The sequence below is a fragment of the Mustelus asterias genome, chromosome 22, assembly GCF_964213995.1.
Source record: "Mustelus asterias chromosome 22, sMusAst1.hap1.1, whole genome shotgun sequence".
In the NCBI taxonomy this organism is placed as follows: domain Eukaryota; kingdom Metazoa; phylum Chordata; class Chondrichthyes; order Carcharhiniformes; family Triakidae; genus Mustelus; species Mustelus asterias.
In genome coordinates this window covers 9,125,477-9,139,291 of record NC_135822.1, presented here as the reverse complement: position 1 = coordinate 9,139,291, position 13,815 = coordinate 9,125,477, and the positions used below count along the sequence as shown (strand labels likewise).

General features: G+C 46.2%; 2 protein-coding genes across 2 annotated transcripts in view; one reads left to right on the top strand and one right to left on the bottom strand.

Moving 5' to 3' along the window:
• The window catches only part of klhl17 (kelch-like family member 17), a 101,685-nt gene extending 94,058 nt beyond the window's left edge, over nucleotides 1–7,627 (bottom strand). The window contains exons 1-3 of the mRNA XM_078238737.1: nucleotides 7,580–7,627; nucleotides 6,236–6,533; nucleotides 4,946–5,110 (exon numbers count right to left, since the gene is read on the bottom strand). The gene's annotated coding sequence lies outside the window, so the exon portion shown is untranslated. The remainder of the gene's footprint in view (nucleotides 1–4,945; nucleotides 5,111–6,235; nucleotides 6,534–7,579) is intronic.
• A 113-nt stretch (nucleotides 7,628–7,740) lies between these two features.
• The window catches only part of noc2l (NOC2-like nucleolar associated transcriptional repressor), a 170,326-nt gene continuing 164,251 nt past the window's right edge, over nucleotides 7,741–13,815 (top strand). The window contains 2 exon segments of the mRNA XM_078238736.1: nucleotides 7,741–7,868; nucleotides 13,024–13,179. Of these exon segments, the coding sequence (XP_078094862.1) occupies nucleotides 7,828–7,868; nucleotides 13,024–13,179 (197 nt within the window). The 5' untranslated portion in view covers nucleotides 7,741–7,827.

Sequence of the window (13,815 nt, the reverse complement as noted above, 5' to 3'; positions counted from 1 at the left end):
AATTTCATACGAGGGAAGAACTGGCCAATGTTTATCCATGAACCAACACGACTAAAACAGGTTCATCATTATCATACTGTTGTTTGGGGAACCTGGCTGTGTGCAGTTTGGTGACTACAATTCCTACACAACAATCACGACACTCTTACAAGGACTCAAATAAAAATAGAAAAAGTGTTGAAGACACTCATCAGTTCCTGCAGCATCTATTTTTCCACTCATTCGTGGGACACGGGCGTCGCTGGCTGGGCCAGCATTTATTGCCCATCTCTAGTTGCCCAGAGGGCAGTTGAGAGTCAACCACATTGCTGTGGCTCTGGAGTCACATGTAGGCCAGACCGGGTCAAGACAGCAGATTTCCTTCCCTAAAGGACATTAGTGAACCAGATGGGTTTTTTTCTTCACGACAATTGACAATGGTTTCATGGTCATCAGTAGATTCTTAATTCCAGGTAGTTTTTATTGGGCAGGCGATGACCCAGTGGTATTATCACTGGAGTATTAACCCAGAAGCGCAGCTAATGTTCTGGGGACCCGGGTTCGAATCCTGCCACAGCAGATGGCGGAATTTGAATTCAATAAAAAATATCTGGAATTAAGAATCTGGTTTCATGGTCGTCAGTAGATGGGATCATGCTAAATTTATGAGCAATTTTGTGCTGTGGGTCCTCAGCACCTGGTTGAAAATGTCAACATCGGGGAAAGCAAATGCAGATTGGGGGAGCACTTTGCGGAACAACCTCTGTCCTCTCCACAAGCATGATCCTCAACTTCTGGTGGCCTGTCAATTTAATTCTCCGCCTTACTCTCACACTGGCATCTCTATCCTGAGTCTGCTGCCCTGTCCCAGTGAAGCTTAATGCAAACTTGAGGTAAAACACATCATCCTTCGATCAGGCACCTTCCAGCCTTGTTGGACCCGACACGGAGTTCAACAATTTCAGGGAGTAAGCGGTCTCCATTTTGTTTCATTTCTTTGTTGGTTTTATTTCTCTCTCTTTCAGCAGCACACTTGCTCCAGGCACATCTTGTGTTTCTTTTCTTGCCCAACTTTTACAGATGCGCCATAGAAACCATTCTTTCTGGTTGTATCACAGCTTGGTATGGCTCCTGCTCTGCCCATGACCGCAAGAAACTACAAAAGGTCGTGAATGTAGCCCAGTCCATCACGCAAACCAACCTCCCATCCATTGACTCTGTCTACACTTCCCGCTGCTTCGGCAAAGCCGCCAGCATAATCAAGGACCCCACGCATTCCGGACATTCTCTCTTCCACCTTCTTCAGTCGGGAAAAAGATACAAAAGTCTGAGGCCACGAACCAACTGACTTAAGAACAGCTTCTTCCCTGCTGCTGTCAGACTTTTGAATGGACCTACCTCGCACTAAGTTGATCTTTCTCTACACCCGAGCTATGACTGTAACACGACATTCTGCACCCTCTCCTTTCCTTCTCTATGAACGGTATGCTTTGTCTTTATAGCGCACAAGAAACAATACCTTTCACTGTATGTTAATACATGTGACAATAATAAATCAAATCAAATCAAATCAAGCTCCATTCCCTTTGGCCCTGGGAGGACTAACTCTTCTGTTATTCATTCCCTCCTGTCTTTTGGCCTGTCAAGGACCTTCCTTTTGTCCTTGTCCCACCCAGCCCTCTGTTACATCTCCAACTTTTCCCAGTTCTGATGAAAGGTTGCTAGACTCTCTCAGGAGACCCGTGTCTGCGTGGGTTTCCTCCGGGTGCTCCGATTTCCTCCCACACTCCAAAGATGTGTAGGTTTGGTGGATTGGCCATGCTAAATTGCCCCTCTTGTCCCAAGATGTGTTGGTTACGAGAGTTAGTAGGGTAAATACGTGGGGTTACGGGAATCGGGAGGGGGGTGTTTATTTAGTTATTAGTGTCACAAATAGGCTTACATTAACACTGCAATGAAGTTACTGTGAAAATCCCCTAGTCGCCACACTCCGGCACCTGTTCGGGTACACTGAGGGAGAATTTAGCATGGCCAATTCACCTAACCAGCATGTCTTTTGACTGTGGGAGGAAACTGGAGCACCTGGAGGAAACCCACACAGACATGGGGAGAACGTGCAAACTCCACACAGACAGTGACCCAGGCCGGGAATCGAACCCGGATCCCTGACACTGCGAGGCAGCTGTGCCGCCCCAGTGGTGGTCCTGGGTAAGATGCTCTGTCGAAGAGTTGGCGCAGGGCCGAAGGGCCGAATGGTCTCCTTCTGCGCTTCAGGAATTCTGTTCTATGATTCTATGACAAAGACCACACGGAATTTTCTGTCCTGGCTTTCTCTGGAGAAACAGCTGGTCTCCTCTCTACACCTCTCTCCGGCAGGGTGACCACGATGCAGATATTCATCAGGTGGGGAACACAATAAACGTGACCCCCCCAGGCCTGCCACTGTGCGATACAACTCCTAACCCATCGCAACCTCGATAATGTTACTGCCCGAGCAACAGAAGAGGTCCCGAGATCAAGCCAGTTCCAAAATTAAATCTAACAATTTATGGGCTTGGTGCCAGTGCTGGCTCAATGGGCCGAATGGCCTCTTTCTGCACTGTAGACATCCCATGAAAGCTGCCTGTTGATGCTTGCCTTTCAGGGAAGGGAACCTTAATTAGTTTGGCGCTCTCGTGAGTCCAGACTAGCAGCACACGATTACCTCTCTGCGTTTGCTGAAATGTGTCGCTCACATCCTGAGAACAAATGCCAAGGTGCCCCCCTGAATCAGCAAATCTTCACTGGAAAAGGACAGCGCAAAAACAGTCAAAACATTCCCATTCCCCGAAATTCTTACTTTAACGGAATAAATTCCTGAAAATGTTCGGAGACATTCTGGGTCTGTTATGGAGGTCATAGAGGTTTACAGCATGGAAACAGGCCCTTTGGCCCAACTTGTCTAAGCCGCCCTTTTTTTAAAACCACTAAGCTAGTCCCAACTGCCCGCATTTGCCCCATATCCCTCTATACCCATCTTGCCCATGTAACTGTCTAAATGCTTTTTGAAAGACAAAATTGTACCCGCCTCTACCACTACCTCTGGGCAGCTTGTTCCGGACACTCACCACCCTCTGTATGAAAAAATTGTCCCTCTGGACCCTTTTGTATCTCTCCCCTCTCACCTTAAACCTATGCCCTCGAGTTTTAGACTCCCCTACCTTTGGGAAAAGATGCGGACTATCTAGCTGATCTATGCCCCTCATTATTTTATATACCTCTAAAAGATCACCCCTAATCTCCTACACTCCAGGGGAAAAAGTCCCAGTCTATCCAGCCTCTCCCCAAACCATCAAGTTCCAGTAGCATCCTAGTAAACCTTTTCTGCACTCTTTCTAGTTTAATAATATCCTTTCTATAATAGGGTGACCAGAACTGTACACAGTATTCCAAGTGTAGCCTTACCAATGTCTTGTACAACTTCAACAAGACGTCCCAACTCCTGTATTCAATGTTCTGACCAATGTCTGCTACATTGTAAATTGTATTTTGGATCGGAATTGATCGCTCCTTCTTTTCTATCTGCCCCAAATCAGTCCCTGTGTGCATCATTCCCCACTGAAACCTCAGAGAGGCAGAGATCTCTGCTGAATTCACTATTGAGGGGGGAGATTGGGGGGTGGTCGCTGAATGGAGGGTTAACGCATGCTTTAATGCTCACTGCCTCATTTTGGGAACCATCCCATATTTATTGTGTGCAGTTCTGGTCATCTCGCTATAAGAAGGATGTGGAAGCGCTGGAAAGAGTGCAGAGGAGATTTACCAGGATGCTGCCTGGTTTGGAGGGTAGGTCTTATGAGGAAAGGTTGAGGGAGCTAGGGCTGTTCTCTCTGGAGCGGAGGAGGCTGAGGGGAGACTTAACAGAGGTTTATAAAATGATGAAGGGGATAGATAGAGTGAACGTCCAAAGACTATTTCCTCGGGTGGATGGAGCTATTACAAGGGGGCATAACTATAGGGTTCATGGTGGGAGATATAGGAAGGATGTCCTTGAGGTAGGTTCTTCACTCAGTGGTTGGGGTGTGGAATGGACTGCCTGCAGTGATAGTGGAGTCAGACACTTTAGGAACATTTAAGCGGTTATTGGATAGGCACATGGAGCACACCAGGATGATAGGGAGTGGGATAGCTTGATCTCGGTTTCAGATAAAGCTCGGCACAACATCGTGGGCCGAAGGGCCTGTTCTGTGCTGTACAGTTCTATAATCTATAACTATCCCTCTGAGCAAAAGAGAGTTGGAGAAAAGACCATGAGGAGGAAACCTATTTCCTATTGGACCTCCACTGCACCCAGCGACAAAGATTTTTTTTTATTTTTTAAACAAAAAGGGAGGATGAAAGGACATGAGTAGACAAACCTTGATTAAAGCACTAGCCGGTTGCTGAATTAGATGTTTTTTAAAAAAAGGACACTTCTCTGCTAAGGTAATGTGTGTGTGGAGGGGGGGGGGGGGGAAGAGAGAGAGAGAGAGCTGGAAGGAATCTCATTAAATGGTCGAGTGCTTGAGTGAGATGAACGATGCTTCGATTCTTGCATCATATGCAGGTTGTTAGATTGTCAGCCAGGAGAGAGGGAGAGAGAGAGAAAAAACCTCTCAATTTGAATGGTGCATCTGTGACACAAGTATCACAGAACCTGGAGCCACAGATCTTACACCGGGAGGGTGCTGAGCTTTGTCTATACATTGTAGAATCTGACAGGCGAGAAGGAGCTTACTGAGGCTCAATCTTGTGAATCGCATTGATTTATATATATATATATATAATATATATAATTTTAATTTTTTTTTTAAAAAACACGCCCTTATATGCTGCTATGGACAATCAGACCTCTCCTCTTCAATGCACATTCTGTCCAGGGGAGATATGCAATAAAAAGGTAGCCTCCGCCACCAAACATTTGAGATGAAATGTAAATGTTACTCACAGATCAGCTGCCAGGGGATCATTCACAATGTAGCCACTTATCAGGCTCAGCAGCTGATGGCTAGTCCCGCCCCTGTGCCTTCTGATTGGTGCTGTGACGTCAATTGGGCTCTCAGACCGGCTCTGATTGGCTGCTGGCCCTGTCCATCAGGGCACATCTCATCCTCTTAAAGCAAATTGTATCTGGTTAGTGTAGGGAGTGTTAAAATGCCCCAGTTATATGTTACCCAGCAATTTAATTACAGGAGCCCTGGCTGCAAAATAAAAATGCCCCAGTTATATGTTACCCAGCAATTTAATTACAGTAGCCCTGGCTGCAAAATAAAAAGGGGAAATTTCTTGCTCTTTTTTTTGGAAAAAAAAATGGAAACATAAAACCAGGGCTGCTGTCAACCTTTTGCTAACGGTAGACCTACTGCTTATCAATAGCCCTCCCCTCCCCAGATGTTTTAAACAATAAAAATTGGGGATTGGAAATTAATTGTGCTTGCTGAAATCCAACAGCCCCCCACCCCCCAACACACACACTAAATTTCTGTTTAAAATATCCACACACACATTGCCAAACAGGTACACAAAGCGTGTGTAATTGATCAATCATTTGCTGTTCATATTTTGACATGAAGCTGACATGTTAACGTGAGGTTTTGTCAGCAAGACATGGCAATTAAAAAGAAGTAGGATTGAAGATGACACACACACACACACACAGACAAATAAGAATGGGAATATACACAGCTCTAGCCTTTAGTGTCAGAAACAAAGAGACTTTACCCTGCCAATTGAATTAAAAACCTCCAGGGCAAAATCGATGAAAACATAAACAAGTCTTTGAATTTCAGCCTCGATATTTCATTTTGCTGACGACTGACTCCTCCCCCCCCCCCCCCCCCCCCAATCTCCCCCAGTCCGGGTCTTTGCTACATTTAATACCTTGAATCCACCCCATTTTTTTTATTTTTGTATTTTAGTTACACACGTTACACCCCTCCCCAAATGTGTATTTTTCACAGGGATGCATTGGAAAGTAGCCTTGTGTCCAGGAACAAAAGATCAGAGAGCTACAATCATTTAGATTATCAACTGCATTATTATTTCTTAGAAGAACACCCTCGATAGAGAGACCCCTCTCCCATCTCTCTCCCTTTTCTCCAGTAACATATGTCAAAGTATCGGCCAGAACCAATATTTACATCCTTGTTACCCGACCTCTGTTGCCATAAACACAGAAAAGGGGCGCTGGCGCTCAGATAGTCACTTGGAAAGCCAAAGCACTTGTACACATACTTACAAGGAAGTGTAGCAGAAACTAGCGACCATCAGGGGATGGGCAAATACTTCAATTTCTCACTAAACCCCCCTCCTCCTCCTCCAAAACGAAATCAATAAATCAGGGTCCACCGTTTCCTCTTTGCTTCTGTTCAGACATAGGTGCAGCCCCAGTTGGAGATGGGAGGAGGAGGAGGTAGTGGTGGGTTGGGGGGAATCAGTGTCCAGTGCCTTTCGCCAAGTGGATGCTGCCGGTTATACCAAATGAATCCACCGCCGATGTGGAGAGAAGGGGGGAACCCATCATCCGGCCACACAACCTGGAGAAACGTCAAGACATTTATTCCCAGTGTAGAACTGAATAGCCCCCACATGTAACTTAACACAGTGTCATTTCGACTTAAGGAGGCACACACAGTTGGGTTGTTTGCAAACAATACAAGCTTCTTGTGCTTTTTCAATTTAAATTTGCCTCCCCCCCCCCCATCTCAGTCCCTTCCTTGTGCAATCTTACACACCTTGTGCATTCTGGGCGAATACAGGAGAAATACCACCCCATCACACAGACTAAAATGCAAAACACAAATTTTAAAAACTACAACACTGAATGCTGGAAGCTTAAATAGATCATCCCGGAAACACACTGCATTCACTAATAGTTATAGTATAAAAGCAAATTACTGCGGATGCTGGAATCTGAAACCAAAAGAGAAAATGCTGGAAAATCTCAGTCTGTGAGGAGAGAAAAGAGCTGACGTTTCGAGTCCAGATGACCCTTTGTCAAAGCTGATTGTTTTAATTGCAGTTCCAGCATTATTTTTTTGTCAAAACTCTTGGCCGTACTCAACTGAAAGGGTTTTTGAAACTTCAGAAAAATCCTTCCAAAGTGGGTCTGCTTCCTTTCCCACCCAATTTAGCAAGCTTTGCATGTCTGTTTACAGACATGCCTTCACATCTGAGTGAAATCTACACTGGACAATGAAACTTACAAAGGTGATACCAACTGTTCATGATATGCAAGTTGCTTTCTGTCTATTACAATCCGGCTTTCGCCACATTTCAAGAAACACTCACATTACATTCAATTTCACTGATGTCTTAGAGTTTATTTAGATCACAGTTTTACGTCACAACATCAGAACTGAGTGAGTCCCACAGATGAGTCACAATATAACACAGGATACAAATAAATAGCATTTACTTAGAAATCATGTCATGGTAAAATTGTTTTATATATATATATGTGTGTGATATATATTAGATTCTCTTTAAATCATATCAAGACAGGTCCACCTTAACTGCCCAGCATTCTTCAGTGTAACTGCATCGTCAGGAAGAGCACACAACACAATAAAAAATAACTCACCACATTTACTTTTTTTTGAATTGATGTTAAAGCAAGATTTGCTTAATGAAGAGGGAGTTTAGAAAGGGGAGGCAGCTGATGTGACCATGTGTGTATATATTTAAAATCCAGCTGGCTTGTGTAGAAGCTAAGCTAACAAAGGCGTTCTATCCTGTGCAGAGTGGAAGCAGTGAGTAGTTGCAGAGTCAGCCTGGCTCCTTCCTGTGCCGGATTGTGGGAGCGGAACCCTCTCTGATCACGTTGCTACAATGTGTTCCCTGGGTAGCAGCATGGCCGCTTGTAGGAAGAGGTGAGGACAGCAGCGTAACTTTCTCCCAGCTCCGCTAACCCTCGCTCCATCCCCATTCTATAAAATTCCGGCTGCTACACTCTGCTTTCTGCAATCAGCTCAATTCACGCCAGGATCGGGCGCCCATTTAACGCTTTGTGCCCTGTTTTCTCTCTCTAAACTCTGCCTTATCCACTCCGTTCCTTCTCTCTCTCCTGCCTTATCCACTCTATTCCCTTTCTCTCTCCGACATTATCCACTCTGTCCCCTCTTTCTTTCTCCTGCCTTATGCACTCTGTTGCCCCCCGCCTTATCCACTCTACCTCTAAACTCTGCCTTATCCACTCTGGTCCCCTTCTTTCCTGCCTAATGCACTCTTTTCCCCATCTCTCTCCTGCCTTATCCACTCTGTTCCTTCTCTCTCCTGCTTTATCCACTCTGTTTCCTCTCTCTCTCCTGCCTTATCCACTCTGTTTCCTCTCTCTCCTGCCCTATCCACTCTGTTCCTTCTCTCTCCTGCCTTATCCACTCTGTTTCCTCTCTCTCTCCTGCCTTATCCACTCTGTTTCCTCTCTCTCTCCTGCCTTATCCACTCTGTTTCCTCTCTCTCCTGCCCTATCCACTCTGTTCCTTCTCTCTCCTGCCTTATCCACTCTGTTTCCTCTCTCTCTCCTGCCTTATCCACTCTGTTTCCTCTCTCTCTCCTGCCTTATCCACTCTGTTTCCTCTCTCTCTCCTGCCCTATCCACTCTGTGTTCTCTCTGCCCTGCCTTGTTCACTCTGCTCTCTCTCCTTGCCCTCTGAATCCTGCTTTGTCCACTCTGTTCTCTCTCTAAGTCCTGCCTTATCCACTGTGTGCTCCTTCTCTTAAACTCCTCCTGCCCATTTCACTCAGTGCTCTCTCACATGCCCCCCGCCCCCCGAATCCTGCATTGCCCACTCTGCTTTCTCTCGCTCTCTCTCGGTTTAAATACTGCTGCTCTTTTTTCCCTTTGCAATTTTTAGGTTGCCTGATATGAGTTTAAAAGAGGAATGTGGGGCCTGGGGGTGCAGGATATCTGTGGGAATGATTTGTAACGTCTATTACTCTCCAGTTGGGGGGAAGGTCGGGTGGGTGGGAGGGAGAGAATGAAATGTCAGTAGTGGAGTTCTCTGGAACTCAGTAACAATAATACGAATAGGACATTTTTCACAGGAGCTGTGGGCCAGTGGCCATCTCCAGTTCTGTGTGATCCCATATTGGATATTTAAGTCATACATGCATGTGCTTCCTGGGCTGGTAACCTGAAAAGATGTTTGAGCTGAGTGTTTTTATAGTCAAATGCTGATTGGCTTTGATAAGTAAGGTTATGTTTATGTTATGAAGGCTTGTGTGGAGGTTTAGACACTGACAGAGCAGCTGAGCTGAATGGCCTGTTTCTGTGCAGTCGTCTCAATGTTAGGCATTTTATCATGTGCAATGGTTGGATCTGCCAGTCTTTGATTTTGATTTGATTTATTATTGTCACATGTATTTAGTATGGAGTGAAAAGTATTGTTTCTTGCGCACTATACAGACAAAGCATACTGTTCATAGAGAAGGAAAGGAGAGGGTGCAGAATGTAGTGTTACAGTCACAGCTAGGGTGTAGAGAAAGATCAACTTAATGCGAGGTAGGTCCATTCAAAAGTCTGATGGCAGCAGGGAAGAAGCTGTTCTTGAGTCGGTTGGTACGTGACCTCAGACTTTTGTATCTTTTTCCCGACGGAAGGAGGTGGAAGAGAGAATGTCCGGGGTGTGTGGGGTCCTTAATTATGCCGGCTGCTTTTCTGAGGCAGCAGGAAGTGTAGACAGAGTCAATGGATGGGAGGTTGGTTTGTGAGATGGATTGGGCTACATTCACAACCTTTTGTAGTTCCTTGCGGTCTTGGGCAGAGCAGGAGCCATACCAAGCTGTGATATAACCAAGAAGAATGCTTTCTATGGTGCATCTGTAAAAGTTGGTGAGATTCGTAGCAGACAAGCCACATTTCCTTAGTCTTCTGAGAAAGTAGAGGGGTCTAGTAGAGATTAGCCCTTTATTAATTTGCAGCTTATTTACTAATCGCCGCCATCAATCTGATGCCTGTCCCTTGGCAACAGGTGCACAAACCTGTCTTTGAGTTGAGTGGTTGTGTTAGCGCTGGCTCACTGGGTAGCCCTGAGTCTCACGGTTCTGGGTACACTCCAGGCCTTGACGCACAGAAATCGGGCCTAGTATTCTGGCGCAGTACCAAGGGAGTACTGCACTGTTAAAGACTACGAGCTGAAACTGAGGCCTGATCTGCCCTCTTTGAGGTAAATGTGAAAGATCCACGGAACTATTTGGAAGGAGAGCAGGAAAGTCCCCCCCCCCCCCCCCCTCCCCCTCCCCCCCCAGTGTCCCAGTCAATATTTATCCCTCAATCCATATTGCCAAAACAGATTATCCAGCCGCTAGCACGTTGCTGTTTGTGGGAGCTTGCTGTGTGCCAATTGACTGCCACATGTCCCACGGGTGGCACAGTGGTGAGCACTGCTGCCTCACCGCGCCAGGGACCCGGGTTCGGTTCCCAGCTCAGGTCACTGTCTGTGCGGAGTCTGCACGTTCTCCCTGTGATTGCGTGGGGTTCCTCCCACAGTCCGAAAAACATGCTGGTTAGGTGCATTGGCCATGCTAAATTCTCCCTCAGTGTACCCGAACAGGCGCCGGAGTGTGTCAACGAGGGGATTTTCACAGTAACTTCACTGCAGTGTTAATGTAAGCCTACTTGTGACACTAATAAAACATTTCAACAGTGACTGTACTTCAAAGATACTTAATTTAGCTGCAACTTTTGAGGGCGGCACGGTAGCACAGTGGTTAGCACTGCTGCTTCACAGCTCCAGGGACTTGGATTCGATTCCCGGCTTGGGTCACTGTCTGTGTGGAATTTGCACATTCTCCTCGTGTCTGCGTGGGTTTCCTCCGGGTGCTCCGGTTTCCTCCCACAGTCCAAAGATGTGCAGGCTAGGTTGATTGGCCATGCTAAAATTGCCCTTAGTGTCCTGAGATGCGTAGGTTAGAGGGATTAGCGGGTAAATGTGTAGGGATATGGGGGTAGGGCCTGGGTGGGATTGTGGTCGGTGCAGACTCGATGGGCTGAATGGCCTCTTTCTGTACTGTAGGGATTCTATGAGATGTCAGGTTGTCGGGAAAACTGAGAGGTAAAATCAAGTCTGCTTTTGTAAAACCTGCTGGTTGGTTAAGTTTGGTTGTGGGTGACTGTCAGCGCCAGTTTGAACAATCTCAGATTTAATTCAAGTAACTCAGACAGATTAGCTGTTGTTGGCTTTGATTTGATTTATTATTGTCACGTGTATTAGTATACAGTGAAAAGTATTGTTTCTTGCGTGCTATACATACAAAACATACCGTTCATAGAGAAGGAAACGAGAGAGTGCAGAATGTAGTGTTACAGTCATAGTTAGGGTGTAGAGAAAGATCAACTTAATGCAAGGTAGGTCCATTCAAAAGTCTGACGGCAGCAGGGAAGTAGCTGTTCTTGAGTCGGTTGGTACGTGACCTCAGACTTTTGCATCTTTTTCCCGACGGAAGAAGGCGGAAGAGAGAATGTCCGGGGTGCGTGGGGTCCTTAATTATGCTGGCTGCTTTACAGCGGGAGCGGGAAGTGTCGACAGACACGCAAAGGGGCAGGCTAGAATAAAATTGCACCGTGACACTGTTAATGGTTCTGAGTTAAAACAGTTACCATCATATTTGTTACTTGGCGTGAATTAACTGCAGATTTTTCCTCTGGAAGTGGAGCCAGGCAGTAATTTCAGTTAACTATTTTAAATAGCGTAGTACAGGAGCATTTTTTGTTGTACAATTTCAATTCAGTCCTGATCTAAGCTGTATTGATTTTAGAAAAACATTTAGCCCTCAAAGCTAATTGGGTTTAAATTCCGTCATTAAATTCTGTTGAATATTCTCAAACATTTTAGCAGAAAATGTAGCTTTGGTGTGAATTTACAACAGCAGATGTTTGATGCTTGCAGTCTCTAGGAAGATAAGATATAAGGCGTGCAAGATTTAATATTTGGGTCAGTGTTTCCTACATCTAGTCATCAGTAGCTGACAAACTTCAAGATGTTGACAACATAAGGACATCCTAATCCTGTAGCTGGACAAAGGGTGGCACAGTGATTAGCACTGCTGCCTCACAGTGCCAGGGATCTGGGTTCGATCCCCAGCTTGGGTCACTGTCTGTGTGGAGTTTGCATGTTCTCCCCGTGTCTGCATGGGTTTCCTCCGGGTACTCCATTCGTCATGCTAAATTGCCCCTTAGTGTCCTTAGATGTGTAAGTTAGGTGGATTGGCCATGCTAAATTGTCCCTTAGCATCCAAAGATGTGCAGGTCAGGTGGATTGGCCATGCTAAATTGTCCCTTAGTGTCCAAAGATGTGTAGGTTAAGTGGATTGGCCATGGTTCCAGGGATAGGGTGGGGGAGTGGGCCTAGGTAGAGTGCCTTTCGGGGGGTCAGTGCAGACACGATGGGCCAAATGGCCTCCTTCTGCACTGTAGGGATTCAATGGATATCTTGCCTTACGTTATAAACCTGGTAAATTTGCCACTGGACTTTCTGAGGGATTCGGGAAACCGAATGCAGTCTATGTTTACTGTCTTACAAAAGCCAGTTTGCCTTGGGTTCTGTTTTTTTGTAAATTCTCCGTAGAGGTTACGACGTATCACGATTTCAGGACAACAACCTCACTTCAATCCTGAGTGACAGTGCTGAAGTCGAGAGCATAAAAAATAAACCGTAAACGTCACCTTTGACCTCCTTAGCGTCTCCCCGGCCTGGTAAATAACAACAACTTACATTCGTATGGCATCTTTTAAGATAGTAAATGGCCCCAAGGTATTTCCAGGTGCATTAGCAAACAAAATGGTTTGCAGAACCGCGGGAGGTGACATTAGGGTGGATGACCAATGGGTTGGTCAAAGAGGGTAGAATTTAAAGAGTGTTGGAGGAGGACGAGAGTTGTGGAGAGGTTTATAGAGGGAACTCCAGAGCCTAGGACCAAGGCGTGGGCAGCGATAGTCGAGTAACCAAAAGCCGAGATGTGCAAAGTGTTGCCCTGTTTTGCCTTTTTGTGAATCGCTCATGAACTTGCCACAATTGTGTCTTCCAGAAAACTCGCCAAGCTCAGCGTCGATGAGTTTCTTACCTCCACCTTCGACTCCGACACTAATGGCGACTCAGAGGGCGATGATTCGGCTGCCGAAGATGAGAACAAAAGCAGCAAGTGCGGGGGAAAGGCAGCTCAACCCGAAGCGGCGGGGAAAAAGTAAGAACTTGTCTGACACGGGCTGGGCCGAAGGGCCTGTTTTCCTGCTGCGCGGCTCTCTGACTCCACGACTTGGCAAATCGCTTTTGAACCGTTGCACTTTTTAAGCATTTCTTTCATTCTGAGAGATCTGATTATAGAATCCCTACAGTGCAGAAGGAGGCCATTCAGCCCATCGAGTCTGCACCGACCCCAACCCACCCAGGCCCTAACCCCATAACCCCACACATTTACCCTGCTAAACCCCCCTAAAGGGCAATTTACCATGGCCAATCAACCTAACTCGCACATTTTTTTTTGGACTGCGGGAGGAAACCGGAACACCCAGAGTAAACCCACGCAGACACGAGGAGAATGTGCAAACTCCACACAGACAGTGACCCAAGCCGGGAATCGAACCCGGGTCCCTGGCGCTGTGAGGCAGCAGTGCTAACCACTGTGCCACCGTGCGGCCCCTAAATTCAAATTGAATTTCAATTCATGGCCCCCACACGAGAGACAAACAAGGTCCAAGCTGACAAGATAAGGTATTCCATCCCATCTTGGGCTTGATCTGACACTTCTATTCTACAACTCTAATTTCATAGAATCATAGAAACCCTACAGTACAGAAAGAGGCCATTCGGCCCATCGAGT